Source organism: Macrobrachium nipponense, chromosome 12 (assembly GCF_015104395.2).
Source record: "Macrobrachium nipponense isolate FS-2020 chromosome 12, ASM1510439v2, whole genome shotgun sequence".
Lineage (NCBI taxonomy): Eukaryota > Metazoa > Arthropoda > Malacostraca > Decapoda > Palaemonidae > Macrobrachium > Macrobrachium nipponense.
Window position 1 is genome coordinate 67,428,849 of NC_087205.1, and position 17,500 is coordinate 67,446,348.

The 17,500-nt window shown below is 37.7% G+C and overlaps 1 protein-coding gene across 3 annotated transcripts in view; it reads left to right on the plus strand.

The window, feature by feature from the left end:
• LOC135224573 (uncharacterized) overlaps positions 1–17,500 on the plus strand; it is a 281,440-nt gene that overhangs the window by 118,912 nt on the left and 145,028 nt on the right. Inside the window, exon 1 of one of the 3 annotated variants that reach the window (XM_064263702.1) lies at positions 12,630–12,649. The exons of the other annotated variants lie outside the window; for them this stretch is intronic. Within the exon in view, the coding sequence (XP_064119772.1) occupies positions 12,645–12,649 (5 nt within the window). The 5' untranslated portion in view covers positions 12,630–12,644. Of the gene's footprint in view, positions 1–12,629; positions 12,650–17,500 lie in introns of those variants that run through there. 3 annotated transcript variants of the gene reach the window in all.

A 17,500-nucleotide genomic window follows, 5' to 3' on the forward strand; every position in this document is an offset into this window, starting at 1 on the left:
AGGTCTGTTTGTTGGTTATACCGTGTTTCTTTGGTTTCAGCTCTCATTAGGGGCAGGGTAATATATCCCAAAATCCGTCTTACAAATATTTCATATGGTCATTGATGTATTACTTACCATGTACATGTACATGGACTTTCTTAATGGGAGTCCATTGTTGGCATCTGGGGACATTTTTGAGGTCGTTTATTACAAATAGTTAGATAAGAAAGCCAGCATTTGGTGTCATTTGTCAACATGCTGAACTGCAAGTCTATTCTGGCCTAGTGAGGATTCATGGTTCTAGATAAATCAGGGCTCTAGGTAGTCGCCTGACAGAAAATAGTATTCTTGTATGATCATGACACTTCAAAGTAAAGGTTGATATTTGACGATTATGCTTTTTGATGGTTAGTTTTCTCGTTTTTCACCTTGTCTAATTTAAGATATTTCTGTGTATTTTATAACATTCTTGGCTTTAGTATTTTGCTACTAGAAATCAGTATAAGCGTAGATTTCACAGTGAAATCCATCGTTGCCTCTGGATCAAGTTAGTTTTATTTAATAGCGGGTTTCTTTTTTCTTTTCTTTTTGCCGTTTGTCTCATATTTCCACAGATTCTTCCATTATTGCTACATTTAATTTTTCACCATTAAGCCGTTCTCCATAACAGGTTTTGGCTCCCAAGGAAGTCCACTGCTACATTCGCACTTCAACTGCTGAATAGAACACTTTCACTTCTTGATGTTAAGGCTTCTCTCCGATGCTACTTTCACTCCATCTGCCCATCCCTTTCTAGGTCTCCCTCTCCTCCTTCCTTCCAGCACTTAATGAATGTTTACCCTTTTCACCAAACTGCCATCCGCAGTTCTAGCCACGCAACAAAATCATTGCCTAACTCTGTGGTTCATCCCTTTACCTACATTCAACCTTTTTCTATTTTTATCTCTAGCCCATATTTCTCTATTTTCTCCCTAATTGGTTGTTTTACTCCTTCCTTGTGTGACTCACTGTCTTGATTAATTGTACCGTTATTTTTTAATGACTGCCTGTCTAACTTTAGATAACGATCAGATATACCTTCGGCCACTCTTCTTCTCACAGTTGCATCTATCAACTTGCTCTTCCGTCCTCTCTGAACCAAACGTAGTCTTAACAAATTCTTTCCTTTACAATTTCCTCCAAACCAATTATACACATTTTCCCAACGCTCTCTCCATTCTCTTGTACTCCAGGAACTCCATATTTGCTCACAACGCCATCTCTGTCTCTGTCACTCACCTTTGCAAGCAAATTGGATGGCACTGCCACCCTTGCGTGCTTCCCAATCCCAGCAAGGCACAGATTCAAACTTGCACAAAAGCAATCTCTCACCCTCAGCCTTTTCTTTTAATGGCCCATTCTCACACATTATCACAACTTTTTATCTTCCACGATGAATCTCACAGTTCTCAAACTAGGGTATTTGTATGCTATGCCTACTCACAGTTTCCATTCAACCTCGTCACACTTCTCGTATGGACCAAAACATCCTAGTCCACCTTTCTGCATCTTAAGCAAATCAACTACTGAACATTTCTTCTCATTAGTACTTTTAACAATATATATATTCAAATCCCCAAGGTGCACTATCCTTTTACTTTATTTTTCTATTTGCAAACAAATATGGTGCAAGGGGCTGCAACCGAGCGACTCTGGCTATAAGCTGACTAACTCCCTCAGAGGATGGTGAGAATGCTGTCATTCCCCAGCTTTCTACGGAAGTGAAAATGTGATTTGTGTGAGGCATTTTATACACCAAGTTGACCGTAATCCCTCGCTAACGCTCCTCTGCACTTGACTTCATTTATAACTGCATGATTGTCTGCATCCCAAACCACAAACCTCATCCTTGGGGAAACATGTCATACTCTTTGATGAGTACCACCTTTTTTTGACAAGTTTTTACTTTAAATTTTATTCAATAAAACATTTATTTACATTAAACTACATTACTCTCATATATATATATATATATATATATTATATATAATGTATATATAATATTACAAATTTATAATATTAATGTATGTATATACATTATATATATATCTATATATATATATATATATAATGTATATATATACAACTATATATATAATATACAGTTATATAATATATAATATTATACACACATTTATAATATTAATTATATACCACATTTATTATATATTAAAATACTAATACATAATAATTATGTATTTATATATACATATATTATAATATGTATATTATATCATATATATATGTATATATATATATATATAGAATATATTATATATATATTTATATATATATATATATATGTATATATATATGTATGTATGTATATATACAAACAAACCTAGGGGAGAAGACATATCGCAGAAGTCTGTAAGATATTGTATTAAAAATATATGGCACGACGTTTCAATACTAACGTCTCTTTCTCAAGCTAAAAAGGAGCCAACGTAAAATTAATACTTGTGTTAATTGATTAAAAAACACTGTTATAAGAGCTACAAAAATTTACATTAGGTTAAAAGAAAGAAAACGAACCATCATAAAGGGAGAAGGGAACAAAATGACTATATGGGAGATCGACCAGACAAGCAGAACTCGCGAGAGGTACAAAGGGCGTTGAAGTGGGGAACTGCCCGTTTTATAAATAATGACTCTAAAATTGTCAACATTTGGTGGTTCGGCGCCCTGCCCAGAATTTTAAAATCTTTGAACTGGATATTACGCTTGCGCAATTTTTTGGCGTGGTCTCCGATATCAGAGAACGTGGGCCTATTTAACTTGATATCAGTTCGATAAATGACGCACCTTTAACGACCTCATTGTCGTTCCCACTTTTAAGTCTCCAGACTGCATCTATGGCTGTCTAGTTTTTATTAAATGCCATTACAATTCTTTTATGTAGTATACATATGATCATAAAATTTGCCAGATGTTAGGACTATTGACTGATTATATATAATATGTATATACAATTAAGGTCATTAAGGGACTTAGGCTGTCTTTAAATTTGAAAACACTTCCAGTGTTAACTGGATTAGTGGAAATGATAATTCAGTTTAATGCAGAGTCATAATTAGAAATAAGGGTGTTATTTATATGTATATTTATCATGTAAAAGTACTCATCATGAGTCAGTCAAAGGAAGGCTACCATAGAAGGGCATTTTAGGTACTTGCGTTGTCTATGGAACCAAAAAACATTAGGCAAGATACGCGCATTTAAAAATCGCCACCTTTTTATTATTTCTTTTAATGTTGAATTTTAATTAAAAGATAGACTCCTTTCTACTGATAGCGAGAAATTAAATTGAAGTTGATCGCTTGTTTCATGGTGAATTTTGTTCATTGCTGCTATTAACTTATCCTGGGATATTTGTTCGTTTAAAGGTAAAGATTACAGTTGAAAAGATGCACTTCGTGATTTGCTTTTGAATTTCATTGTTAGTTGGTCCAGTGGAAATTGCAATACAACTATGTCGTTTTTATCAGTAGTTCAGTGAAGGCCATCAAACTAACTCGGGTTTTCCCAATTATAACCTCCTCCAAAGGAGGCATGTTTTGGTTCGGTTTGTCAGTTAACAGGGCTTATAAATGCAGCCTTATACGAACATTAAACCACATGGTTAAAGGGGTTAAAGGCCTTCTAACTGGCTCTTGTTCAAATTCGTTTTCAAATAACAAAAGATAAAACAAATATATCGTTTTCACTAAAAGTTTTGTTTGAGATTTCTCCGCTAATTTTTGACATATATCGAAAGCCTTTCTGTGTAGTGCATCTGACTTTATTTCCATTCTTTTAAATACTAATTAGAAGAAAAATCAATTTGTTAAACAAATAGTAATACGTTGTTTTTATTATCATTAACATAAATGCCTCTGCTCTCAATATTTTGGACTAAATTCATGTATATTTTCCTACCTTTCCTCTGTCAACATTCTTTTTTATTTACAGAGTGTACTCCCATTTTCCCCATTTCTCCACCATCACTTGTAGCACTAAATAGCCCAATATACATCGGTCTGTCGTAAATATCGACCGAAAACCAACGTTTTCGTGTGCGTTCATTTTTCGTTTCTTAAGTTATGTCCACTCTCGGCGGTTAAAATGAAGGTTGACTTCGATCACACGAAGGAAGGCCATTACAGCCTCCTCCGGGAGGAACTCCATCATTCACATCTACCACTTATCGAGTCGAGCAGCTCCCCAAAACATACACCTTTACCTCCATTTCTTTCGCCCCGGTTCACCTCTTCTCTCTCTCTCTCTCTCTCTCTCTCTCTCGTGTAAGAAACTATTGCCTGACTATACTGTTTAGTAGGCTGGACTTCATCTAGCTATATCAATAGTTCTCAACCTTTTATGGCCCATGCACCGTTTCACCACATGGTGAAATCCCCCCCCCCCCCCCCCCAATCCGTCCCCGCTCCGTTTGAAAACCACTGTTCTAGATACTGAAATAGTTCCTCGTTGGACGTGTGGTCAATGTGCTCGCCTACCCATTCGGTAGTCGCAGTTTCGACTCCCCGCTCTGCCAGCATGGAATCAGAAAAATGTATTTCTGGTGATTAGAAATTCATATCTCGCTATAATGTGGTTCGGATCCCACAGTATGCTGTAGGTCCCGTTTCTTGGTAACCAGTTGGTTCCTAGCCACGTAAAAATATCTAATGCTTCGGGCCAGCCCTAGGAGAGCCGTTAATCAGCTCAGTGGTCTGGTTGAACTCAGTCTAAAGAGAGAAGTATGTAGATCTATGTTAAACTAAGATGTACGTAATTTTTTCTAGATAATGAAAGTCGTTCTTATAACGTAGGAATATTATGAGCTGTAGAGCGTTTTTGAGACGATTTCCCTTTCTTGCCTCTACCGATTCTTTTCACCTTTTTTATCGAGTAGTTGCAACGTTTATTCTTAAACGTCAAAAAATGTAGCCAACTCAAAATTATCACTATTTAGGTTCTTGCTTTAAAAAGAATATTTCTCCTATTAAGACAAGTTTCATCTAAAAATTCTTACTTATAAAAATATTTCTCCTATTTAGACAAAAGTTTCGTATAAAAATTTTTCTTTAAAAAAGAATATTTCTCCTATTGAGACAAGTTCATATAAAAAATTATTACTTAAAAAAATATTTCTCCTATTGAGACAAGTTTCACATAAAAAAATTTTTTACTTTGAAAAAATATTTCTCCTATTGAGACAAAGATTTCATATAAAAATTTTTATTTAAAAAAGAATATTTCTTCTATTGAGACAAAAGGTACATATAATTTGTTATTTATTAATTTAGTTTTTTTTGACACTGACAATTTTCATTTATAGACGCTGAAGATGTTTGATTTACCATGAAATGAACAAATAGAGAATTAGAATGTTTTTTTTCGGTGATGACAATTTTGATGGGAACAGGATCCGGTCCATACACACACATACACAGACACATAACTTGACTGAAGATTATAGAGTAAGTGAATCCTCTTGACTGATAAAATAATAATGCCATTACCACTGATGTGATTTATAAGAATAAAGCATTCGTTTTTATTAAGATTATTCAGAGAGGGCACGACCTTTTTAATCTTTATGAAAAATAAATAAGTTAACGATAAATAAAATAAGTTAAAGAATAAATTAGATAAATAAGAAGACATTGGAGATAATCAAATACAATAATAGGTCATCATTGATATAAGAAAACAGAAAAGAACTTGATGAAGATGATGTAAAGTCTAGATGTATTATCCGGCCACAGAGCCCTTAAGGGCCCAAAGAAATGTGACTCTCTCGACCAGGGCTGAGGGCAAATGAGACGGAGTTCCTGGGGATGGAAGCATCGAGTCATTTTCCGATACAATAAACGTCAGGCCCAGAAGTGCTGCCTTAATACACACAAGGACTACTGCTGCTCCCTCCAAAAAAAGATTTGGTTCACTTTAGTCAAACGAGGATTCAGGAACGACTGCAGATGCCTCAGTCACAATATTATGAAACCAGTTTGATGGCACGCTACACTGCGTTGGAACCCAGTGCACCCTGTCATGTCTCCCCTACCCTCCCGATCCCCTGCCTACCATGACAAACAGGTTTGTCATGGTAGGTAGGGGATCTACGCCACCTGGGCGGACAAACAGGTTTTCAGGAGCAGGTGGATTTATCATGTCTCCCCTACACTCCCGACACGCTACCTTCACCAGTCACCCGGGGCGGACAAACAGCTTTTTAGAAGGAGAGTGAATGTGTCATGTCTCCCTACCCTCCCGACCCCCTACGTACCCCGGTCACCAGGGGCAGACAAACAGCTTTTCAGGAGGAGGGTGAATGTGTCATGTCTCCTTACCCTTCCGGCCCCCTACCTACCCCACCCCCACCCTGGGCGGACAAACAAGATCCAACTGGATTTCATTATTATCGATATTATAATCAACAGAAAATAATGTTAAATACGAGGAAGAAAATAACTTGCAAAACTAACAGAAATTATTCGTGAACTAAATAGATATAAAGTTAATGTTGATGGGGTCAGGAAATATAAGGAAATATCATTGTACCTCTGCTTTTAATCGTTCTTATGCATTGGATTGACGACAGAAACTTGCTAGACTCTGAATAGGCAGATGGCGCTGTTTTGGTTCGAGCAAAATACCACGAGATTCACAAAGCTCGCTTAATAGACTGCATCATTCATCCAGGGGGATGGGGCTCAAATGAATCTGAGAAAAATAGCAGCCATGTTGAAAGATTATTGACAAAAGGATGAATTCATTAACGTGAGGAGGAGAAGGGGCTCATGAGTTTGGATCTCTCAGATATCTACGAATAAAGCGGCTTCTCTTGAGCTGGAATTGAGTGCAAACTAAAAATGCCAAAGTAGATAATGATCAGGTTGATTAATCAGATTTGGAACTCGAATAGCCTGAAATTGCATACGAAACGAAGATGATATATAAGCTTAGTGCCATCCGTATTGCTATAAAGGGCATTACAAAAGGCATGTCTATAAAACTTTTATCTAAAAATGTCGTCGATTTGGAAATGAAGCCTTAAGTAGATATGAATGATGAGATGGCAGAATACATGTAGAAGTAAGAGCACAATGAGAATTGCAGGTTGTCCAAAGGGTTGGAGGACAAAGTCTTTCGTAATAGATGAGAAGGAGGCTGGAGGTGAGTGGAGATTCGTGGAAAAGACGGCACAGGAAAAACACCAGAACAGAATCACACAGAAGCCTCTTGCACCACGTGAAGTTGGAGAAGCCATCTCTTTATAGGAGAGAGGCCTCGTATGGTAAACAAGCAACACATGTGACGAAGTTTCTTCGGCGCAATCGAGTTTTCTGTACAGCATATAGCGCTCTATGAAACTCACAGCCACGACCCATGAAACACTCATCCGCGGCCATTGAAACTTTCAGCCACGTCTCCGTGGTGGCGTGTGTTGTTGGCACATATAGCGGTGTCAGACTCACGATCATGACTAACTTTAAAGTTTAAATACAATAAAAACTACTGAAGGGTGAATGATCAACTTTGTAATTTGCAGCCCTCTAGCCTCAGTAGTTTATAAGATCTGAGGGCGGACGGACAGACAAATAGCCAGCTCAGTAGTGTTCTTCTACAGACAACTAAATCGAAGCCTTCTGCGCGCAAGCATGGCTGCCATGGCTCAAGTCTTATTTTTTATTTATTTTTTTTTTTTTCTTACAAAAATTAAGTTGTGGTTCTTTCGAGCTCTTTCTTCACAGTCCCTATTATAATACTCGCGTAAAGTTGATGATGCCATTTTCCTGCTGAGATTTGTCGTTTTCCAAGTAGATTCCCATTAACCCCCCCCCCCCCCCACCCCCACTCCTCCCCGCTCCCAGACATCTTATCCTGATTATAGTTCCTTTCCCTCTCCTTGTGGCCCAATTAGTGAAATTATGATAATTGGAGTCACCACTACCAGCATCCTTTCCTCACCAAATATTTGTGAAAGGTGTTTTCCAGTTTCTTTTAGTTTTGTCTTCTTGTTTCATCGTTTCCGTAACTTACGCACATTTTTATCAAGAGCGTCTTATTTTTAACATACTATGGTGGGGAAAGGCTGCAGGCGGAGGGAGAATTCGATGAAGGTGGAAGGGAAAATGGAGGGAGGAAGACCATCGTCCTTGGCTGTTCCCGCAACTTATGTCGTCTCCCGTCGGGTCATTACGCGGGTTATTGTCTGCCTCTTTCGGGAGCTCTCAGACACAAAGGAGCCGGTCATCTGCATTATTCAGCATTTAAGGGGAAATAACAGTGACAGAAAAACCAAGCAGCGTTGGTAGTAACATCGTTAACTTTCAAATATCAAGAACCTTCCATCATACAGTTTGACATCGAATGATTGTGTCCCACTGAAATTCAGAACCAAAAGACTTGAAGCACAGCACAATGTACCTTGAGTACTTCACATACTCAGTAAGCTGTTCTCATTGTCTAATGACGTTTTATTATCTGAGCTAAGCAAGTAACATTTGTCATGAAGAAAAAGAAGCAGGCTCATAATTTGAGTCGGAACCCATTCCTCGCTTATTTATTGACGTGGTTAGGTTCAAAAGACCAGATGCTACTGTCCGTGAAAATATGCAAAAATGAAGCCGATTTTCTTAATATTATCCTTATATTACCGTCTTGCAAAGATCTTTATAATTGTATGACATCTTTGATAGTCATCCCTACCATATCTTATGCGAATTCTGTAAATGATATTAAGTACAGAGATTTCTTTCTCGTATTCACAGAGGTGGTACTGTAACACGTATTTTCCTGTAAAAATCTGTAATGTACGATTTCTAAAAATTTTTAATGGAACTAAAGGGTCACCACTGACATGGAAACTAAGTCACGCAATTAAATTTCAATATTTAACTTTTACTGATATGTAGTGCAGTTTGTTTCCTCTTTAATTTCTTATATAGCTTTAGCTGGTCCTTTGGTATAGCGGTTAGCGTCGTGGAATGCCAATCAGATGTCGCGGGTTTGCGTCCCAGGGCGATGAAAAATCACTTGCTCTATCATGATCAGTTATTGATGCAGTGTGGGGTCTCCGGTGGGAGGTTGAGACCAACATCCTTTGGAAGCTTGTTTCATATGAATAGGTTTCATCTACTGGAATAATGATAAGAATAATAATTTTTTTAGAAGAGAGAGAGAGAGAGAGAGAGAGAGAGAGAGATGCATGAATATTACTTTTTCTTTGCGGGCCAGTTCAGGTATTAACAATCTAAAGTTTGCAATGAATAAATCTACTGTGATATCCCAAAGTACCAAATAGTCCAAGGTCTGAAAGATTGACTATCCAATAAGATAACTGTTATTCAGTTATCTTACTGAAATTGCATGTGGATATTTGTCTGCACGAACGTCAATATTACACAGTAGACCCAAGTTGAACAACTCTCCACAGCATTCGATTTGGCTCTTTAACATATGTATCTCAAGATTTATTTTTCATGTCTGAAGGCCGACAGCCATTGGCAACAGTATTTCCCAGTTTAACAGACTTCAACCCCGGAATTCACCCCATCAAATTCAAACTTGACTTCACGAATTTAGGTTCACAAGTAATCAGGCAGAAATCATAAAATATAAATCTCAAGTTCAGTTTCACTTGTGTAGCATCCACTATTGTGCTCTACACAAATTTCATTCAGTGTAAGTTTCATGAGTCCACTTCGGTACATGGTGTACTCTGATGCCACAGTTCATCAGGTTGATTCCTTCTCTAGGAAAGGGAAAGCTAACTTCAAGGCCTGGGAGGTTACCTTTCCAGTGTGGGGTCAGGGTGGGTTCCCCACTTTTCTGAAATGAAAGCTAAGAGGTGAAAAGTATTCCATCTCATTATTTTATCAAAAGCGTTTAATCTCTCTCACACACTTTTCAAGACGTTACCTTTTATATGCCGAAACCCACACCTTGCTTTCCCTGTCATTCCTTTACTTTTCTGTCTTACTTATGCCAGCAAGAATGTATTATTGACAATAATATTTGTGAAAAGTAAAATGATTGATATAAGTGATCACAGCCACAACACACAAACATCAACACATACACTCACAAGCATGACCTCACTGTTATTTTTCCAAGTGGAGCTAGCACAAGAATGCATACTTAAGAGTTTGGTCCGCTTGGTCATTTAATATTTTTGTATCTGGAGTTAGCAGATGATACTGTGTCAACTGGTGGCCGTAAAGACACACTGCACACCATTTTAGAGAACATTAGACAGCTTGCAAAAGGAGAAATCTGAAAGCGATCATAGTAAGGGTAAGAAATGTCCAGGTGGAACAATATAGCAAAAAGCTGATAAAATTAGAGTCTGATTATTTGAATAATAAAGTCCAGAAAGTGCTAACTAGTTAAAGTTGTAGGAGTATTGGACAGTGAAGTAACAGAGGTGAGTGGCTCATTGTGCGTATGAAGTGGGTGGTAGTGGAACTTTTCTTCAAAGAATGTTTATCTTTGTTCAACAGTTGAGGATGAACGTGATAGTGAATACTATATTGTTGCGAAATGAAACAAAAAATTTATAAATTTCGGGATAATATGAGTACATTACAGGTTCATATCAAGAAGAGGGAATTAGATGTTTCTGAGATAAGCGTCGAGTGACGAAGTAGTGAGCAAAGGGAAAAACTCTGTTGTGTACATAGCTCCACAGATAGTTTATCAAACACTGAAAGAAATGCAATAGGGTGGAAAGATAGCAGAGTGGGGTGGGATTAGAATACTTCATGATGCAGGTAGGTCTAAGTGTGATTATATGGACACGAAAATCATTGCATACTTGCTCATATCCATTCAGTGTTTTATAGGAGAGTCGATGAGAGAATTAAAAAACTTTACAGATGTAGGTGAAAACTTGCTGGGTAGAAAAGGAACTGTGAATGGAGTATAGAGAGCTTACGCTTTCAGATGTTATGTTGTTTCCTAATAGTGAAGAGAAGAGACTGATTAAGAAATTGAAAGCATTTTCGAAAGAGGAAAGCCGAAAGTAAAGGCTAAAAGGGTGATCATAAAAGCCAGACATTGTATACAGGGTGTTTGCAGCAATACTTTCCAGCATCTTGACTAGGTGTATGGGGTAGGCCATGCTGTGAAAGTTTAGTGTACAGTGGGATAATCTTTGTTCCAACCATTAAAGAATTAATCTATTTATGATAGTTGTTTGGGTGCTTCTTCGAACCACCAGCTTTTATTGGAAGTGAAGGAATTCATTTGAAATGGCATTTCAGATATATTTATCTTTTTACTTGGAAACTGTAAATATTATGTCTATAAATAACAGATTTGTGGCAATCGCCCATAACTGGCGCACCATCCTTTGCCATTTGATGATGCTATTTTGCTCATGGAAGTTCACCAGTGTCGTCCTGCCACAGGCTGCGTGAATGCGCGACCCTGGATGTGAGAGGGACCAATGGTTCAAAATTAGTTGTTTCAAAGACTTCCAATACTCTGGTGAGACCGAATTAGCTAGTTTTTTTTTTAACTGTTTAACATCATGCAATCTGGACACGTACTTGGCAGAAAAGCATCATGCACTGTGGTTATGCAGGCTGGATTTCTTCATATGAATCCCAAGCAAAAATGTTCCATCATATTGGTGAATGCCTTAGTTTGTATCACTAAAAGCACCTTGTTTACATATTTATTTTGCTTTTGCCTTACTGTTAAATTAGTTGCCATATAATACATGATACGAGGAAATAAGCTCATGTATCTAAATTCCACTTTTACAATATCCCCTCCTCCTGATTCACTGTGTTGGTGAACAAAGACCGTCGTCGTTATCCCAGTTGTCTCTTCCATAAAGAATCTGATTTTTCCCATTCCTATTCATTACGATCATGGCTTCAACGGTAACCTATTTGTGCTTCCAGGGAAGAGTTACGTGACTGTAGATTGGCGTCGTTTGTGGTATTTATAGTAGTTTCAACTTTTGGTGTCAGATGGTGTAAGAAATCAGTTACAGAGAAATAAAATTTAATACATCTAATGATGTGAGATTTTAATTCCTAGTGAGATGAGTGATAAACGGTACTGAATTGTATTCAACTAGAATTTTCTTCCAGATAGAAGTAAGTCCAGAAAATAGTTTTTTCTTTCATAAGTATTTGATTTACTTAAGTAGATTCCATAAAATCCATTCAGTTTTTGTGACGGTTTGACGACTATAGTAGATGCACATCACCAGTGCACTGATGTCTAGGCCAGTACCTTACGACGCTCCTGATTGGCGGTTGATATGCCAATCACTGGGCTGGAGAGAGTTCACATAGGCAGGATGCATGTTCCACCTCTCCTGAGGGATACGTCTTTCAAAAGCATCCCTCGGGAGAGGTGGAACATACATCCTGCCTATATGAACTCTCTAGAGAGACTGAGAGTTTCCAGCTCTATGACTGGCTTATCAACAGCCAATCAGGAGCGCAGTAAGGGACTGGCCTAGACATCAGATGTACGGCTGATGTGAATCTACTATAGTGTGGTCTGTTGCAGCCACAAAAATAGTTTTCGTGATCTGACTATTTCTCATTTCTCTTTACAGGTGAGTTGTTTGCTCTAATAGCGAGGGACAGAATCCGTTCAAAGGTACCATCATCATGCTGTAAGTTACTTTGACTTTCTTTAGCTATTTTGGTTTATTTTTTATATAGGTGTTTTTTTGGCATTATGCCAAGCACTGGGGCAACTAAGGCCATTCAGCGCTGAAACGGAAATTGACAGTAAAAGGTTTGAAAGGTGTAATAAGAGGAAAACCTCGCAGTTGCGCTATGAATCAATCGTTAGGAGAGGGTGGAAAGTAAGATGAAGGAAAGAGAATATGAACGGAGGTACAGTAAAAGGAATGAAAGAAGTCGCAGCTAGGGGCAGAAGGAACACTGCAAAGAACCTTAAGTAATGCCTGCATTGCACCGAATGAGGTGCACTGACGGCACTAGCTCCCCTACGGGGTTCTTAATCCGTAGAACATAAATAACTTCCAAGTGATAAAAGGGTTAACCATCTTGTTCATTCCCACTTTCCGGCTTTGTTACTCGGTTGATATTTGTAATCGCAGTTGATGCGTCTGCTATTTCAGGTCTGTAAGCTCCTCATTGGCGTCATCGGTATGGCCTTGACCTGCCACGTCGGTGGCCGCGAGTTCGATTGAGGTGATAGAGATGTGTATTTCTGGTGATAGAAGTTCCCTCTCGACGTGGTTAAGGAAGTCACGAAAAGCCGTTGGTTCCGTTGCTGAATAACCTCTGGTTCCATGCAACGTCAAAACATCACACAAGCTATTTCAGTTCTGTGGACGACATCTGTAGTATTCTCCAGCTGCATATTTTACTTAGAGTAAATTGGCAACTGTAGTTTTACTCGTAAACATTTTATTCTTTCAACTATTAAGTCTTACTCGCCCGAAGAGAACAATGAAAAGTGCACATACACCAACCGGGATTTGAACCTCCCTGGTCAGGGAAGATTCTATTATAAAATGTAATTCAATTTAGATGCAAGGTACAATGAATTCAGTCCTTCTCTATGAAGATGGATCATGGATATATTTATATATCTATATATATATATATATATATAGTCATATCTATATATACGTTATACATATATCATATATCATATATATCTATCGTATATATATATATATATATATATACTATATATACACACGTATATATATATTCAAAATTGTTCAAGTGAAAAAACTATACCAAACAAATACATACATATAATTACATATATACATATATGTAATTTATATTTGAATGTATATTTATAAATTGTAAAATATGTGTACTGCATGCATATGCATATATATATATATATATATATATATATATATATATATATATATATAATATAGATATATATATATCCCAATTGTTCAAGTAGAAAACTATACCATATATATATATATATATATATATATATATATATATATATATATATATATATATGTGTGTGTGTGTGTGTGTGTGTGTATGTGTGTGTGTGTGTGTTTGTGTGTATATGGCATAGTTTTTCACTTGAATAATTTTCACCGTAAACCATTTGCTACAGTGTTGCCTGTAAGTCTTAACATGTATTATTGCTTCATCGAAATTTTTTTCCGATTCTGGTGAAATGGACTCAGATTGCTAGCTTCCGCTCATCGGTTTCTTATCATGAGAGATGTTCCACCATTTTCACACCATTACTTATTTTCAATCTGAATTTTTGATGATGATAAAAATAATAATGATGTATTCTTTATTTCCGCTCAGGGCCGGCCATATATACATGGAATATACAGAATAGAAGCATTAAAATAGATGCTTCCAATCTAGATAAACGAGATAAAATAATGACAGTGATATCTGTCAATATCCACACAGTTGGTGAAGTACTAGTAAAAATAGTAATTATATAATTGGCAGTGACAGTAGTAATAATGAGAATAATTGTAAAACAATAAGAAAATAATAACAATTAAAAACAGATTGCATACAAATTAATTTCATGACGTGGATGGAAGGGCATAACCGCGACCTTCAGTCCTGACAATCAAAGAAAATGTTGACATGTCATAGTTCGACAATAAATTCTGCTCTTTCTCTTGGAAAGAATGCTCTCAGTTTTCCTTGCTAGTTATCTCAGACTCTCCAGGATATGCTGTTATCATTCGTTTTCTCCTACTGATGGGTACTTTAGGGTTTAAATAGGCTGGAATTTCGCCTTTTAATAATTTCATTTCCTTTTTAGTTTTCTGTAAAAGAAACCTATTGAGATGGTTTTATCTGTCCGTCCCCACTTTTCCTGTCCGCCCTCAGATCTTAAAAACTACTGAGGCCAGAGGGATGCAAATTGGTATGTGTATCATCCACCCTCCCATCAGCAAACAGGCCAAATCGCAGCCCTCTAGCCTCAGTAGTTTTATTTTAAAATCTTATTTATGGTAAAAGTTAACCATGATCGTGCGTTTGGCACCGCTATAGGCTCAGACAACACAGGACACCACGGGGCCGTGACTGTGAGTTTCATACAGCATTATACGCTGTACGGAAAAATGGATTGCGACGAAGAAATTTCGGTGCTTTCTTTACTTGTTGACCATCGTTATCACTTTCATATATATGAACGATAAACCATATTCACGTTCATATATCTCACATGTCATCGACTGACTTACAGGCTGGCCTATGATCAAGAGCCCGTGCTGGCAGAACGCCAGCTTAATCAAAAACAACAACAAAAACGACAATGAATTAATGTACTCTAGGCATCGTGTGTATTAGCTGACATTTAAATTTTTACAGGGTTGATTTTGCAGTAAATCCTGCGACTTGATATCTGGTGAAGGGCTTTTGAGGTTATGTCGCAGCTGATCATTAGAATTTCATGAGTCTCTTACCTGTACCAGGTTTTCTTTCCAATTCATTCCTCGAAGCGTATTTGCCAAGCTTTTATTCCTCATGTTCAGGGCCACTAGTCTCCCACACGCCGTTTAGGCGGAAAAACCAATTGACACCATGACTTTTTTTACGGTAACGAAATAGATTTGCTCCCTATTCATCTCGGTTCCTTTGAAATATGTGAGAATGAGTATTGTACAGCACTCCATGCAACACCTGCTGAAAAGGCGGCGCTCTCTCTGATCGAAACCCTCTCAGTTTCTGCTGACAAACGTCGAGGAATATCCCTCGAAAAGAGACGAAGTTTTTGGACATAAGATGGGATATTTTCTCCTTTAAAACTGGAACCCCTCTAATTGCTTTCTAAATTGCCTAAGTTGCTCATTTCCCGCGGTGTAATTACAGCTATTTCTGGAAGCCAGGCTTTTGGATAGCTCTTGCCGGGAACGTTCCCTCATAAGCTAAGTATTCTTCTTCTTGCAGCTTCACAAATGTTGAGTTCCCAACTTGTCTTTTTTTCCATTGAATATAATACAATGAATTTAGAATGTAAAACACGGGAGACTTTTTTTTCTGCCGCATAAAAAATGATAGCTACTTGGTCATTTTTATATTTGAAAATAAGATTAAAAGTCAATTTAAACAGCTTCGTGATGTCAGATGCAATAAATTTGTTTTATTATTTTATTCAGTTTTCTATTTTCGCTACACTTACTTATAACCTGTTGGGTAATTACCTTAATGTCTCCATTCTATGTGGCCGAGAATGGTAATTTTGTCACCATACCTAGGCATTGTTCGTCTCTGCACAGGAAATCACAGTCAAGGTATGGTAAATATTGAAAGAAGTAAGACGTCATGTACACTGATGAGCTCATATATCAGTAGATTACGTTACCAATTCACATAATGATGTCATTTTAGAATGAGATAATGCTCTGTCCCCCTTGATTGTTCCACCGATGCCATGACTTATGATTGGCATTCAAATTCTGTCATATTCCCCATTGTTAAACATGAGAGAAAACGATGCCGTGGATTTTTATAATCTCTTACTTGGCAAGGAACAGTAGTGAGTATTGTTTCATGGTTTGTCGATTGTTTCAAATATCCTGCTTGGTTCTGCCATCTTTTTCTACAGCTTGTCTCGCACTGCGTCTGTTCTAGCTGGTCTCTTTTAGACTGCAGACATGGCCAGTCATTGCTGGCTATAAGGAAAGATAAAAAGATGGTCATAACATGTTAGGTTATGATTTTTCTTTATATCAGAACGCACATAATTTATTTGTTGACATTCATAAATATCAGAAATATTTATTTCATTTTTGGTCCACGCATTTTCGTAATTGTAACCATTACAATGCCCTATTGATATTGACCAGATGTAATCAGTCATTAGTGTTTCAGTCATTATATCTGACATAATTACTTTGTTTCTTGGATTGACTGTGTGTGTGAAGTATTGCAATGATGTCAGGGCTGCCTCATCCCTCGATCCTTTCCACCCCCCACAGCCCCGCCGCCAGCAGGCTACCTTCTCTCTTTACCATAGACTCTATTTCGGTCCCTGTACTAGTGAGCTCTCCTCCTCTCATTTGGCAACAGGGTAACGCCAGTCATGCCACCTTCACCTACTTTTCGAGGACATCGGTAATCCTCAGACTGCACGGTTGACTGACTGTCTCTCTGTGCCTTTAGTTTGGAATCATCTTGTTCTATCTTTCTCTCTCTCCTCCCTTTGGTTTGGAATCCTCTTGCTCTGTCTGTATCTCATTCCCTTTGGTTTGGAATCCTTTGCTTTGTCTGTCTCAATTTTCCTTTGGTTTGGAATCCTCTTTCTTCTGCCTGTCTCTCTCCCTTTGGTCTGGAATCCTCTTTCTTCTGCCTGTCTCTCTCCCTTTGGTTTGGAATCCTCTTGCTCTGCCTGTCTCTCTCCCTTTGGTTTGGAATCCTCTTTCTCTGCCTGTCTCTCTCCCTTTGGTTTGGAATCCTCTTGCTCTGCCTGTCTCTCTCCCTTTGGTTTGGAATCCTCTTGCTCTGCCTGTCTCTCTCCCTTTGGCTTGGAA